We start from the raw sequence: 15,095 nt of genomic DNA, 5'->3' as shown, positions 1-15,095 counted from the left end.
GAAGTCTGCCTCCTTAGCAAGCTTCCTTGGATAGCTGAGCTTGCTATCCTCTAGGTGCAGGAGGGCTTTTCACTATTAGGACATGGAAAACTTAAAAGGGTATGTCCTACCTTTTAATTACACAGTACCCTGCTCTATGGGCTACCAAGAGCCTCCTTAGGGGTGACTTATATCTAATAAAAGGGGAGTTCAAGGTTTGACAAGGGGTTTTACTTTCCAGGTCGGCATGACAGTTTAAACTGCACACACAGGCTCTGCAATGGCAGGTCCGAGACATGTTTACGGGGCTACTTAAGTGGATGGCATTATCAGTGCTGCAGGCCCTGTGGTAGCATTTAATTGGCAGGCCCTGGGCACACGTGGTGCACTTTACTCAGGACTTCTAAGTAAATAAATATGCCAATAATGGGTAGGCCAATTTTGCCATGTTTTAAGCAGAGAGCACAGGCACTTTAGCACTGAGTACATTGGTAAAGTGCCTAGAGTTCTAAAGCCACAAATATAGGTCTAGCAAAAATGGAGGAGAAGAGGCAAAATGTCTGGAGGAAGACTACCCTAATGTGGACAGATATAACATTTATGTTTTCCATTTAGTGACACAAGCATGAGCAAGTAGTGGTCCTATAGACCACTTCCTGCTCCAAAGAGGTTGCTTAAAATAATTACTGTAGGGAAAAATCTCTAACTGGGCCAGCCTCCCCTTTGAGAATGTGTTACCATGTCCTTTCAGGAGTTGGTAACTTTTCAGTGGTTTGTGACTGCAATTACAAACTCATATCATTGATACATCTAACAGCAAATCACAATTAGGAGGGGGCATCCCTTTTATAACCTTTCTCTTTGTGACTTGGAAAGAGTCAGTATACCCACTTCTTACTTGTCATTGCGGTATAGCTTGGTTTTTATTCAACAACGTGCAAGGAATTCACACCAGGCATACCCTTTGCCACTTAGGCTTTTACATCAATCACACAATAGGTGATGGGAGGAATGCTTACAAATAGCATAACCATTGCAATCACATTCATCCCGTGAGCTTTTGTGCTTTTAAAATAAACCATAAATAGGTAAGTGTATGCCCAGATGTGGGTCTGTTGCTCACTGTGTCATAGCATCCAAGCTATACCTTACTGATGACAGGTTGGAATGCTACCCTGGGCGATTATTAGTGGTTAGACTATTTGCAAGCTTTCCTTCAATCAGCTTTTGTGTGATTATTATAGATAAAAAAAATCCTTTTTGTGATTGTAAATCCTGAGACTGTGATTTGCAGCTTTTCAACCACAAAATGTTTTTGGACAGCAGACCTTAATTCTTTTGATAATGGCACTTACAGTTAGAGAATCTAGAAGAGGAAGAAATGTATACACTTATTCAATCTTGCTCCAGATGAGAATAACATAGTAGAACATAGTAGGAATTTCACCCTAACCTGATATGTCACTATCAGAACAATCAACAATCACCTCTCAGCATGTATTGCTAAAACTTGATATCTATTTGTTCCTCGCTGTTCAGATCTCACTTCTCATCCCTCACTGCTCATCTTTCACTTTTCCTTCCTCACTTTTTGTATGTCACTACTCATTCCACTGCCTTCACACTTCACTTTTCATACCTCACTCCTTACTTTTTATCCCTCACTGAGGAATGCACTGTCTGAGGGATGAGAAGCCAAGAGTGAGAAATAAGGACCAAGGGGTAAGGGGAGTGCAGATAAGGATGAGGAGACAAGGTGTGAGTGATGCGGATTAAGGGAGTAGGAGTTAGTGATGGGTAATGAGAGATGAATACTGAATAAGGAGGAGTGGCATGAGTGAAAGGTGTAGAGTGAGTGATGATGATAAGGAAAAGAGGAATGAAGAGTGGAAGATGAAGAGTGAGCTATAAGGAAAAAGAAGGGAGGGGTAAGGGGGAAGGAATCGAAGTGAGTGATGGATATGGGGAATGATGAGAGGAGAGAGGCCTGAGAAGTGAAGGATGTGGAGTGAATAACAAGGAATAAGCAAGTAGGGGCGAGGAATAAGGAAGCCCCGAAAGCGATTATGTAGTTAAACTTATGTATATTTATTGAATGTAGTCAGCTTCTGCTAAATTTTATTCCCAGGTTGTGTGTACGGGGTCTATGCAACCCACACCGTAAGGAGAAGGCATCTCATCTGCCATATCAGTTCTTCCGAACACCCTAGATAAGCTGTGAGAAGCACGTCGAGCGTGACGGTATGGACATATAGAATTCACGAAAAGCCTGGATTTAGCATTCCTTATCGAGGAAAAGCAGTGGTCTCTAATTGTAAGCCTCTTATTCTCAGCTCCATATGCCCGATTATCATTCCTTTTAACTCTCAGCCCCAAATCTACTTGATAGTTATGTGAGGGGACGGATGATTGACAGTTAACTCTCAAATCATGAGTGCACACACATTGATGATCCCTTCCTTCCCTTTGTGACAGACTCACCTTGGAATCAAAGATAATTCTTTGAACTGGGCATCCTCTTTGTGTAACTGGAGGCAGTGCAGGGTATGCAAGACAGAGATTTTGTAGCCCTTGCCCCACTTTTAAATGACAAGAGGGCACATTTTAACTTTTTCACGCAAAACTGCACTCACACAGTTTGCGTGAAAAAGAACATTGCCAGCTAGCGCCATTCCAAGACGCCAGCCGGACGTCATATTTATGGAATGACAGTAGCCAACGGTAAGGCCAGGCTAGTGTCATAAGAAAGGATGGTAGCCGTGTGGGGGAGGCGTAGGGGGAATAGGAGGTTGTGCGTTAAAGGATGAGGCTAGTATGGCCAGAGGCATAAAAAATGCCTATAACCAGACTAACGTTATAGTTTGACGTAAAACCCCCATGGACATGACTCCTGTCTTCGTAAAGACAGGAGTCATGCCCACCACCCCAATGGCCATGCCCAGGTGACATATGACCCCTGGGCATGGCTATTGGGCCCAGTGCCATGTAGGGGGGCCCAAGTTAGGCCTCCTATGGCACTTTGAAATTAAATAAAAAATACTTACCTGTACTCACCTTATTTTCCTGAGACGGGGGTCCCCCATCCTCTGGCCTCCCTCTGGTGTAAGAAGAGGTGTCCCTGGGGCTAAGGAAGGGCACCTGTGAGCCCATTCCATGATCTCTGACCATGGAAATAGGCCCACAGGTCCCCTAACGTCTGCCCTGACCCAGGCGTTAAATAATGGCGCTAAGCAAGCTTATTTATTATTTAAGGCCTCCTTCCCCTCGTGCTTGATATTAGCACCGGGGATAAATATGGCGCTAAGGCCATATCGTCATTTTTTGCCCAGGAGCGCCTACCTTGCATCTCATTGACGCAAGGTAGTTTCCCGCTAGCAAAAAATGCCTTTAACTCCAAAACCTTGGTGCTAAAAAAATGACGCATATTCGGCGCAAAGCAAGTATAAATATGGGGGAGGTGGGCTCGTTACGAGGACCGGGAAGCACTGTCTCCTGTATTCAACAAGGGGGTTTCTTGAATTATGGCTCCGAAGGTACAGCATGGGTAGACTGGGAATGGACTGAGCATCATTTCTGTAACAGTGTGTAGGACAAACCCCGGGGCACCTTGAGTCTATCAATTCCTTTTCCCACCATCCTTGTCATTGTAATTTTATGTGATGTCCCTGTGCATTTCTTAAAGTGTTTGTGAACAAGTGTTTCCTGTGTGCACGTGTTAGAATATAGTGGCTGCATAAAGAAGCATGGGTCAGATGTGCAAAAATACAATTTTGCATTTCTTAAATAGCGACTTCATAGAATGTTCGATTTAAGAAATACAAAATGCTATGTACTGAGATACCGATTTCCTAACAGCAATCCCTACAAAGCTACAAAGTAGGAATCGCTGTTAGGACATTGGTATCAAGAAATCCCATTGCACTTTAGTCAATGGGCTGGTTTTGCATTTCCTAAATAGCCATTAAGAAACCGCTATTTAGGAAATGCAAAACCAGGGATGCAATGGGAAAAAAGTCCCCCTTGGTGCACCCTGAAAAAACTTTTAAAGGACGAGGTGTGCTCACTGCCTGAACAGAAGACCAGGGAGCACTGTCTCCTACATTCAACAGCAGGGATTCTTGAATCATGTTTTCAAAAGTACAGCATTAGTAGATTGGGAATAGACTTAGCATCCTTTTTGCAGTGGTGCCTAGGACGAACCCTGGGAGCCTTGAGTCTATGAAGTGCCTTTCTCACCTCCCTTGTCATCATAATTTCCTATAGTGGGATTGCGATTTCTACAGGGATTAAATCACAATTTGTGATTCCTTAAAAGGCTTTGTACATAAGTAAAGCCCAATTTGCATTACTTAACGGCCCAAATTACCAATTTCCAATTTGGACAATTAAGAAATGCAAACAAGGTTCGTACATCTGGCCCTTACTACATTAGAACAAGAAATGAAAAAGGGGTCTGTACCTCTGGCCCATTGTTCTTACTGTGAGCCCTAGTTATGTGGTGCCACTGTGTTTTATTCTGCAGAAAAATCTGCCTCAAAATTTATATTAACAACACTTTCACTTTCTGGTGCACTTGGAGAAGGGGAATGAGACTCATTTAACCGAATATCAAACTCAGTTCTGGAATAATGAAGGAGGTGACTATCAGGTTGATAAGGAAACAAGCACCCATCAGACTTCGAGAAAGGCAGTGACAACTGATGAGATCCAGTGGAAGCATTTTTCAGGTAATCTAACATTTTGTTTCACATGTAATCATTCTAACTCAATTCTAGGTCCTTGAAAAGACCTGTTGGTATCCTGGGTACTGACTACAGTCAATAGGGCCATCAAGTTCATTTTATGGGCATTCAAAAGGTGCTCAATCCAACCACCTCCTAGCAGTTCTCACAAGGGGCCTAATGTACAAGGATTCCCAAAAAGAAATTGTAAATTGCATCAAATAACGATTGGCAATTTGTTATTCCCAATTAGGAATCTACTAAAATGGATTCAATCAATCAATCAATCAATCAATCACATTTATAAAGCGCGCTACTCACCCATAAGGGTCTCAAGGCGCTGGGGGGGAGGGGGTCAGTGCTCGAAGAGCCAGGTCTTGAGCTGCCTTCTGAAGGGGAGGTGTTCGGGTATGGCGCGAAGGTGACTGGGCAGGGAGTTCCAGGTCTTCGCTGCCAGAAAAGAGAAGGATTTTCCTCCGGCGGTGGTTTTGCGGATGCGGGGAACGGCTGCCAAGGCCTGACCGGTGGAGCGCAGAGTGCGCGGAGGAGTGTAGAAGGAGACGCGGGAGTTGATGAGTTTGGGTCCGAGGTTGTAGAGGGCTTTGTGTGCGTGGGTGAGGAGTCTGAAGGTGATCCTCTTTTTGACCGGGAGCCAATGGAGTTTTCTCAGGTGTCCGGAGATGTGGTGGTGGCGAGGTATGTCCAGGATGAGTCGTGCTGCGGCGTTCTGGATCCGTTGAAGTTTCCTCTGCAGCTTGGTGGTGATGCCGGCGTACAGAGTGTTCCCGTAGTGCAGGCGGCTGGTGACGAGGGCGTGGGTGACGGTCTTCCTGGTGTCGATGGGGATCCAGCGGAAGATCTTGCGGAGCATGCGGAGGGTGTTGAAGCACGCTGAGGTCACCGAGTTGACCTGTCTGGTCATCGAGAGGGAGGAGTCCAGGATGAAGCCGAGGTTGCGTTCGTGGTTGGTCGGTTGGGGAGTGCTGCCTAGGGCGGGGGGCCACCAGGAGTCGTCCCATGCGGAGGGGGTAGGGCCGAGGATGAGGACCTCCGTTTTATCTGTGTTCAGTTTCAGTCGGCTGTCTGTCATCCAGGTCGCTACTTCCTTCATGCCGTCGTGCAGTCTGGTCCTTGCTGATGTGGGGTTGTTGGTGAGGGATAAGATGAGCTGGGTGTCGTCGGCGTAGGATATGATGTCGAGTCCGTGTTTGCGTGCGATGTTTGCCAGGGGGGTCATGTAGACGTTGAATAGGGTGGGGCTGAGGGAGGATCCTTGGGGTACGCCGCAGATGATCTCCGTGGCTGCGTTCTGAAGGGGGGGAGGCGGACTCTCTGGGTCCTTCCGGAGAGGAAGGAGATGACCCATTCCAGGGCCTTGCCTCTGATGCCGGCGCTGCAGAGGCGGTCTATCAGGGTGCGGTGGCAGACCGTGTCGAAGGCTGCAGAGAGATCCAGGAGAATGAGGGCCACGGTTTCACCCTTGTCGGTCAGGGCTCGGATGTCGTCCGTGGCTGCGATGAGGGCGGTTTCGGTGCTGTGGTTGGCCCTGAATCCGAACTGAGTGGAGTCGAGGGAGTCGGAGGTTTCCAGGGCGGCGGTGAGTTGAGCGTTGACGATTTTCTCAATCACTTTGGCGGGGAACGGTAGGAGGGAGATAGGCCGGAAGTTTTTGAGTTCGGTGGGGTCTGCTGTAGGTTTCTTTAAGAGGGCGTTGAGTTCTGCGTGTTTCCAGCTTTCAAGGAAGGTAGCGGTGGTGAGGGAGGCGTTGATGTCGTCTCGGAGGTGGGGTGCGATGATGTTGTCGGCCTTGTTGTAAATGTGGTGAGGGCAGGGGTCGGAGGGTGATCCCGAGTGGATCGAGTTCATGACGCGGGTGGTTTCCTCGGTGGTGGTAGGGTTCCAGGCGAGGATGGTGGAGATGTCGTTTGCGGCTTCCGGGGGCGGGTTCATGTTAGTGGTCGTGAAGCTGTTGTAGATGTCGGCGATCTTACGGTGGAAGAAGGTCGCGAGGGAGTCGCAGAGGTCCTGTGAGGGAGGGATGGGGTTGGTTTCTGCGTCCGGGTTGGAGAGCTCTTTGACGATGCCAAATAGTTCCTTGCTGTTGTGGGCGTTGTTGTCAAGTCTGTTCTGGTAGGCTGTTTTTCGTGCGGTGCGGAGGCGTTGGTGGTGTTGGCGGGTGGTGTCCTTGAGAGCTGTCAGGTTTTCCTCTGTCGGGTTGAGGCGTTATGTCTTCTCGCGGAGGCGGCATTCTTTCTTGGAGTTTTTGAGTTCGGTGGTGAACCAGGAGTTTTTCTTGTGGTTGTTGGTGTTGGTTTGGGTCTTCAGAGGGGCCAGGAGGTTGGCGCAGTCGGAGATCCAGTTGGTGAGGTTGTTGGCGGCCTCGTTGGGGTTGCTGGTGCTGGTGGGTTGGTTCAGGGAGAGCGTTGCTGCGAGTTGTTCTGTGGTGATTCGGTTCCAGTGTCTTTTTGGTGGTTGCCGGGTGTGGTGATGCACGGTGGTTTTCTTGAAGCTGAAGTGGACGCAGCTGTGGTCCGACCATGTGAGTTCGGTGGTGTGGCTGAAGGTGATGTGTTTGCTTGAGGAGAAGATGGGGTCGAGCGTGTGTCCGGCGTAGTGGGTGGGGGTGTTGACCAGTTGTTTCAGTCCCAGGTTGGCGAGGTTGTCTAGAACGGCGGTGGTGTTGTTGTCGGTGTGGTTCTCCAGGTGAAAGTTGAGGTCTCCTAGGAGGATGTAGTCGGTGGATGAGAGTGCGTGGGGGTTGACGAAGTCTGCGATGTCTTCGCTGAACTTGGTGCGGGGTCCTGGTGGTCTGTACATGAGGGTGCCTCTTAGGGTTGTCTTGGGGTCGATGTGGATCGCGAAGTGGAGGTGTTCGGCGTCGGGAAGTGAGTTGTCGGTGTGGGTCGAGATGCTGATGGAGCTTTTGTGTGCGATGGCGATGCCTCCTCCGCTGCGGTTGAAGCGGTCTCTCCGGATGATTTTGTAGCCGTCGGGGATGGCTATGGCGATGTCGGGTGCCGAGGAGGGGTTCATCCAGGTCTCGGTGAGGAAGGCGATGTCTGGGTTCGTTGAGTTGATGAGGTTCCACAGTTCGATGGCGTGCCTGTGGACGGAGCGGGTGTTGACCAGGATGCATTCGAGGTTGCTTCCGGGGGCGTCGTTCTTGGTGGTGGCGGTGTGGGTCCGTAGGCAGGTGAAGCGGCAGTTGCTGCAGGTGAAAGGTCCGTGGGTTCGTTTCGGGGTGGCGCGGTAGCAGCCCGGCGCGCGGCCGGGGTTGAGGTTGGCGAGGGTGGCGGAGTCATAGGTCAAGCGGGGGGTGCGGGGGCCAGGGGTTCGGGCGCTGGGCGCAGTCCAGGCGCGGACGGGCACAGACGGGCTTGCCTTAGGCGCGCCAGCGGCGCGGCCTCGCAGCGGCCGCCATTTAAGGGGTAGGTGGGGGGGCGGGGTCAGCTGGGAGGCGGGAGGTGGGCGGGCAGGGGAGCTGGAAGCGGGAAAAAAGAGCGGCAAAAAACGGCGGGAAAAGCGCGGTAGGAGCGGCGGGAAAAAGCGGCAAGACGGCGAAAAGGGAACAAGAGCCTACTAAAAACTACTAAAAAGGAGGGGCTGAGAGGGGAGGACGGCGCAAGGCACTCGGGGGCACACGCACGGGATACAAGGAGAGAAAGGGAATTTCAGTCACTCGGGGGCACACGCACGGGATACAAGGAGAGAAAAGGGATTTTTAGTCAGCACAAGCACAAGCACTCGGGGTACACGGGCAAGAAGGGGGGAGCACACTCACAGGAGAGGAAGGCAGTCAGGGACTGGAGGCGCTGCGTGAGCAGGGGAGCGACCTACCCGAGGGTCAGTGGTCGCTACCTCTGCCTCGCAGCGGCCGCCATTTAAGGGGTAGGTGGGGAGGCGGGGTCAGCTGGGAGGCGGGAGGTGGGCGGGCAGGGGAGCTGGAAGCGGGAAAAAAGAGCGCAAAAAAGAGCGGCAAAAAACGGCGGGAAAAGCGCGGTAGGAGCGGCGGGAAAAAGCGGCAAGACGGCGAAAAGGGAACAAGAGCCTACTAAAAACTACTAAAAAGGAGGGGCTGAGAGGGGAGGACGGCGCACGGCACTCGGGGGCACACGCACGGGATACAAGGAGAGAAAGGGAATTTCAGTCACTCGGGGGCACACGCACGGGATACAAGGAGAGAAAAGGGATTTTTAGTCAGCACCAGCACAAGCACAAGCACTCGGGGTACACTGGCAAGAAGGGGGGAGCACACTTACAGGAGAGGAAGGCAGTCAGGGACTGGAGGCGCTGCGTGAGCAGGGGAGCGACCTACCCGAGGGTCAGTGGTCACTACCTCTGCCTCGCAGCGGCCGCCATTTAAGGGGTAGGTGGGGAGGCGGGGTCAGCTGGGAGGCGGGAGGTGGGCGGGCAGGGGAGCTGGAAGCGGGAAAAAAGAGCGGCAAAAAAGAGCGGCAAAAAACGGCGGGAAAAGCGCGGTAGGAGCGGCGGGAAAAAGCGGCAAGACGGCGAAAAGGGAACAAGAGCCTACTAAAAACTACTAAAAAGGAGGGGCTGAGAGGGGAGGACGGCGCACGGCACTCGGGGGCACACGCACGGGATACAAGGAGAGAAAGGGAATTTCAGTCACTCGGGGGCACACGCACGGGATACAAGGAGAGAAAAGGGATTTTTAGTCAGCACCAGCACAAGCACAAGCACTCGGGGTACACTGGCAAGAAGGGGGGAGCACACTCACAGGAGAGGAAGGCAGTCAGGGACTGGAGGCGCTGCGTGAGCAGGGGAGCGACCTACCCGAGGGTCAGTGGTCGCTACCTCTGCCTCGCAGCGGCCGCCATTTAAGGGGTAGGTGGGGAGGCGGGGTCAGCTGGGAGGCGGGAGGTGGGCGGGCGGGGGAGCTGGAAGCGGGAAAAAAGAGCGGCAAAAAAGAGCGGCAAAAAACAGCGGGAAAAGCGCGGTAGGAGCAGCGGGAAAAAGCGGCAAGACGGCGAAAAGGGAACAAGAGCCTACTAAAAACTACTAAAAAGGAGGGGCTGAGAGGGGAGGACGGCGCACGGCACTCGGGGGCATACGCACAGGATACAAGGAGAGGAAGGGAATTTCAGTCACTCGGGGCGCACACACGGGATACAAGGAGAGAAAAGGGATTTTTAGTCAGCACCAGCACAAGCACTCGGGGTACACAGGCAAGAAGGGGGGAGCACACTCACAGGAGAGGAAGGCAGTCAGGGACTGGAGGCGCTGCGTGAGCAGGGGAGCGACCTACCCGAGGGTCAGTGGTCGCTACCTCTGCCTCGCAGCGGCCGCCATTTAAGGGGTAGGTGGGGAGGCGGGGTCAGCTGGGAGGCGGGAGGTGGGCGGGCAGGGGAGCTGGAAGCGGGAAAAAAGAGTGGCAAAAAAGAGCGGCAAAAAACGGCGGGAAAAGCGCGGTAGGAGCGGCGGGAAAAAGCGGCAAGACGGCGAAAAGGGAACAAGAGCCTACTAAAAACTACTAAAAAGGAGGGGCTGAGAGGGGAGGACGGCGCACGGCACTCGGGGGCACACGCACGGGATACAAGGAGAGAAAGGGAATTTCAGTCACTCGGGGGCACACGCACGGGATACAAGGAGAGAAAAGGGATTTTTAGTCAGCACCAGCACAAGCACTCGGGGTACACGGGCAAGAAGGGGGGAGCACACTCACAGGAGAGGAAGGCAGTCAGGGACTGGAGGCGCTGCGTGAGCAGGGGAGCGACCTACCCGAGGGTCAGTGGAACCAGATGCAATTTCACACTTATTTAACCAATTGAGTTGTTATTTTGTGAGCAAACTTTTTATTGATAGGTTGGTTCACAAAATACTGCTTCATTGTGAGTTGCAATTCAACCTGCCTCTTTAATATTTTTGAGGTAGGTCGCAAATTGAGACCCATTAGGAGTGGTTAGAGTCACAGGCATGGTGGCCTGCTGGGATCCGCAGACTACTAAGTCTGTGACTCCTTTAACTGAAGCATGTTTTTCAAACACAGCACATTTTCATAAAAAACACAAATGAATAATTTTACAAACATTTCTAGGAGCAGGCAGTAGTCCCAGGAAGCACTTCCTAATCCTGAAAATAATTTTGTCGACGTTCACAAAATTCAAGGGTACCCTTGAGGACTCCTTTAGGTTTGCAAATGGTTACCACCAGTTTTGATTTGCTGCTAAAATATTAAGTTTTTGCATCTGGATTTCGGTCCCAAAACAATAATATGTGAGATAAGGAATCGGTATTCGGAGTAGACGCCTTTTACATGCTTTTTCCAAATACCAATTCTATATTTTGTCTAAACCCCTAACTCAGAAACTTGTTACACATTTTGAGTTTCGTATATTAAAAAAAGCCATTTTGTGGTGGTAAAGACCCACATTTGACCTTCTGCTATGATAAAATCGCTTTGTACATCAGGCCTAATATCTCACAGTCACTAGACTGAATAGTGTAGGGCTTGGGGCCTTGTCCAAGGGAAGCAGTGCTGTCATAGGTACAAGGAGCTAGAGGATGGGGATGCCATTAAAACAATCAGATCAGCCCTTCTCTACCCTGCATTATGTAATTTTAGTTATGAATACACTATAAACAGTTCAAAGCATGCTGCCACTTATTATTAGGTACATCCTGGATTAATCTCTATGATGACAGGAGACAATTTCCTAACCATGGTTCTATAGGAGTAGTGCAAACTAACATGACAAAAAGAGTCAGAGCAGAATCCACTGCATAGTTCAAAACAAGACATTAAAGATGCTTTATAACACGGAAAGAGATAACATAGCAGGTACTGCTGAGAAATGTTTAAAAAGCCAGTAGCTCATTGAGGCTCTGGACCTTCACCAACCCTGCCACCACAGGAAAGCTTTACACTGCTCCATACCCTCTTTGCATCCATACTCCCCATCTGAGTTCTTCTGCAAAACCCATACACATCTTCTGTCTCCACAGTGGTGGCATGGCTTCACGGATGAGTCCTTATTTGCCCCAGCTCTTTGCAGCTGAATCAAGCATGCTGCAGTTCTATGCTGTGTAGAGGAATGTCCTAAACAATGCGGTCTAAGCCATGCATACTTTTAGCACACAAGCAGAACAACGTTTGCCTTAACCACGACCAGCTACATGTCTGCCTTAGCCACACATATGCCTAAACCGCACATATGCTTGGGTAAAGCAGAGAGTGGTCTAGTGGTGTGAATGGGTGGAGCAGGAAGGATCAAGAGAGGATGGGATGGGGTAAGTGGGCCTGGGGTAGGCTTTGGGGGCAGTTTTTAGGGGTGGGGTAGATTTAGGGTGAATGGAGGGGTCAGGTCATTTTCTTTTACAGGGGACAGGGTTTTAGGGCTCAGGACGGGCAGGATCTGACATATGACCCCTGGGCATGGCCATTGGGGACAGTGCCATGTAGGGGGGCCCAAGTTAGGGCCCCCATGGCACTTTAGAAAAAAAAAATTAAACTCACCTGGGATGGGTCTCCCCATCCTTATGTGTCCTCCAGGTGGGGGTGGGTGGGGGTGTACCTGGGTCAGGGAAGGCCACCTGTGGACTGTTTCCACGGTCTCTGACCATGGAAATTAGCCCGCAGTTCCCCTAACGCCGGCCTTGATGCAGGCAATAAATAATGGCGCTAAGCAAGCTTAGCGCCATTATTTAAGACCCTCCTCCTCTGTGTGTGATTTTTGCACGGGAGGATAAATAAGGCGCTAAGGCCTTTGAGTAATTTTTTGCCCGGGAACGCCTACCTTGTATCTCATTGACGCAAGGTAGGTTTTCATGGTAAAAAAATGACTCTAACTCCATAACTTTGGCGCTAGATGGGTCTAGCGCCAAAGTATATATATGGAGTTAAGTTTGCGTCGAAAAATGACTCTAATTCAACGCAAACAGGGTATAATTATGGGACGAGATACCATTAGGTGGTTTTATGTCACAGATCTGAAAGTCAGTTTCTTGCTATTCTTGACAGTACATGGAGGAAGTTGTATGCATCCATGGCTTTAGCAGGGCCAATTGATCGTATACATAGCTTTGAGCACCATGTCACTATATAGTATTATATCTTTGAAGTACATAAGCTTTCAACATAAAAGAAATACTAAGTAAGCCTCTGATCGTGCTAATTCTATAAGCATTATTTTTTATTACCTGCACACGTTATGTAATATTCTGTGGCAGTAGTATTGAACAAGCAATGCCCTGTACATTGAAAGTTGCAGCATCTGTCACAGACAGACATTTGACAAAGAACCTCTAAATGTTAGTGGACCTTAAGGGAACGATTGTATGTCATATCTTTATAACTGACAACTATCTACAGAATCAAAAAATATAGTTGTCCGAACACAGAGTACTCTCTAAACATTCTGACTACTCACTTTCAATTTTGGTGAACAGAAGCATGCCTATGCTTAGTAACTAAGAGCCTGATGTAGGGTTCGGCAGATGTGTTACACCCTCACAAATGTGACGGATATCCTGTCCGCTGTATTACAAGTGTATGATATCCAATGGCACTCGTAATTCCAGATATCAGTCACGTCTGTGACAAAGCAACCAGTTCGCCAAAATATAAACCAGGCACTAACTCACAGGTATATAATTAACATTACTTTTGCTCGATCTAGAGGTTGCCTCCTACTCGTGTAATGACATCATTGCTGTATTCAATTCAAGTAGGTTCCAGAACTAACAACTTTGAAAAAGTACAATAAGTTATCACGACCTACCTATATTTGGGGTGAGTGATGGCATAAATAATGGGATTGTGGATAGCTGATGCCTTGGCAATGACAGCGGGCACAGAGTTCACGTAGGGTGTGAGCACATGAGCATACCTGGAGAACAAGAATAAGAAGCACAGTAAGTTCTTCGTAGGTAGACCATAAAAGCAAATACCAGCAAATGTTTATTATTTTTTTATTTACAAATGTGAATTATAAACCCTCAATTAATGTTTGGGACACACATCAATGAATGAAACTACACTGGTTTTCTCTATTTAAAAAAATCAAAATATAGTAACTGCTGAGTGTGGTTACAGTAAAGTCTACTACCAAAGCTTTGAGATTGTGGCCAGTTAGTGCTGGGATTTTCAGTGGGGTATTGCACATTTCTAGGTAAAAAAATGAATTATGCAGTTAAGTCAATTGTTACCCTGATACAATTTGCATGAATGTTGTAAGATATTGGGTTGCTGGTTGACTAAGGTGTGAGAGCCCTGGTCAAGCAGCAGCCAGAATACTTGTTGAGGTAAGGCACAACCCCCTCTGGTAGGTTGGCACAAACCTGTCAGGTTTAACTTAGAGGAAATATGCAAAGGACTTTTAAAACCCTTCAAACAACAAAACAGTGAAAACACTACAGAAAAAGATCCCACACCAGGCAGGACAAATAGAACTGAATTTAATACATAAAACAAACCAGAAATACAAACATCCAATCAGTAAAACTGGAGATATGATTTTTTAAGAATAAACTGAAAAGTAGCACCAAAAAGCAGGGTCAAAGTAAAACGTTCAGGCTGACTGCAATGGAGTGCAGGTCGGATACAGTCCCACATTAGTCCTGCTGAAGTTTTACTTTCCCAAATTTTGTACCAAGTGTCCAGTTCGAGTTGGAGGAGGTTGTGAGGAGTATGTAATGCATCGCAGTAGGCTATGGGTGTGGTGCAAAGAGCAGGCCAGGTGTCACTGATGGTTGGGCTTCTGCTTCACACTGGTGGCCCCCCCACGAGCGGTCGATGCTGCAGTACAAAGAAATGGGTTGGCGACATGCGAGCTGCGGAGTCTCAGTGTGAACCTGCCTGTTTGCAGTTGTGAAGAGCCCAAAAGCTAGAATTAAGAGGCCATGAAGAAAACCAAGGGTCCAGGACCTGAGATGGGCCACTGGGGGTTTAGGAAATCGCTGCAGCTGGGTCTAGGAGCTGTTTGGGTTGCCTTTTATGTCCCTGGGGTTCAGACCAGAAGGTCAGCTAACTAAACCTTGTAGTCACTGTGGGGACCTGGGTTCAAGATGAAGTTTCAGGTCCAGTTCTGTCAGAGTCGTCAGATCCTCGGCGTCTGTGCACGTTCCCAACACGCCCACCACAAGACAGCTCCAATACTCTGATTAGAATATCACAGAGTCTAAGAGAGTCCAAGTGGGGAAAAGAGGATTAGGTAGGGAACAGCTGGGAAGGAGACCTGTTGGAAGCAAAAAGGTTAAAACACACAATATCCAGATTATATCATATTAATCATTACTAGGCTATGACTCTAAGCATTGTCATACTGGAAACATGGATAAATTACGCAGGGACTTCAGGTCCCGATGTAGGAAGCCTTTTGCGCCTCGCAAACTGCAAAAAACGCAGTTTGCGAGGCGCAAAAGGCCAAACGCGATGCA

At 49.0% G+C, this 15,095-nt stretch overlaps 1 protein-coding gene across 4 annotated transcripts in view; it reads right to left on the bottom strand.

Annotated features, from left to right (window-relative positions):
• OPN4 (opsin 4) overlaps positions 1-15,095 on the bottom strand; it is a 714,562-nt gene that overhangs the window by 88,758 nt on the left and 610,709 nt on the right. For 3 of the 4 annotated variants that reach the window (XM_069240595.1, XM_069240598.1, XM_069240597.1), the window contains exon 7: positions 13,439-13,546. The exons of the other annotated variant lie outside the window; for it this stretch is intronic. In XM_069240595.1, the coding sequence (XP_069096696.1) occupies positions 13,439-13,546 (108 nt within the window). The remainder of the gene's footprint in view (positions 1-13,438; positions 13,547-15,095) is intronic. 4 annotated transcript variants of the gene reach the window in all.

The sequence above is a fragment of the Pleurodeles waltl genome, chromosome 6, assembly GCF_031143425.1.
Source record: "Pleurodeles waltl isolate 20211129_DDA chromosome 6, aPleWal1.hap1.20221129, whole genome shotgun sequence".
NCBI classification, from domain to species: Eukaryota; Metazoa; Chordata; class Amphibia; order Caudata; family Salamandridae; genus Pleurodeles; species Pleurodeles waltl.
Note: the sequence above shows the minus strand (reverse complement) of the source record. Positions and strands in the feature narration are given on the sequence as shown.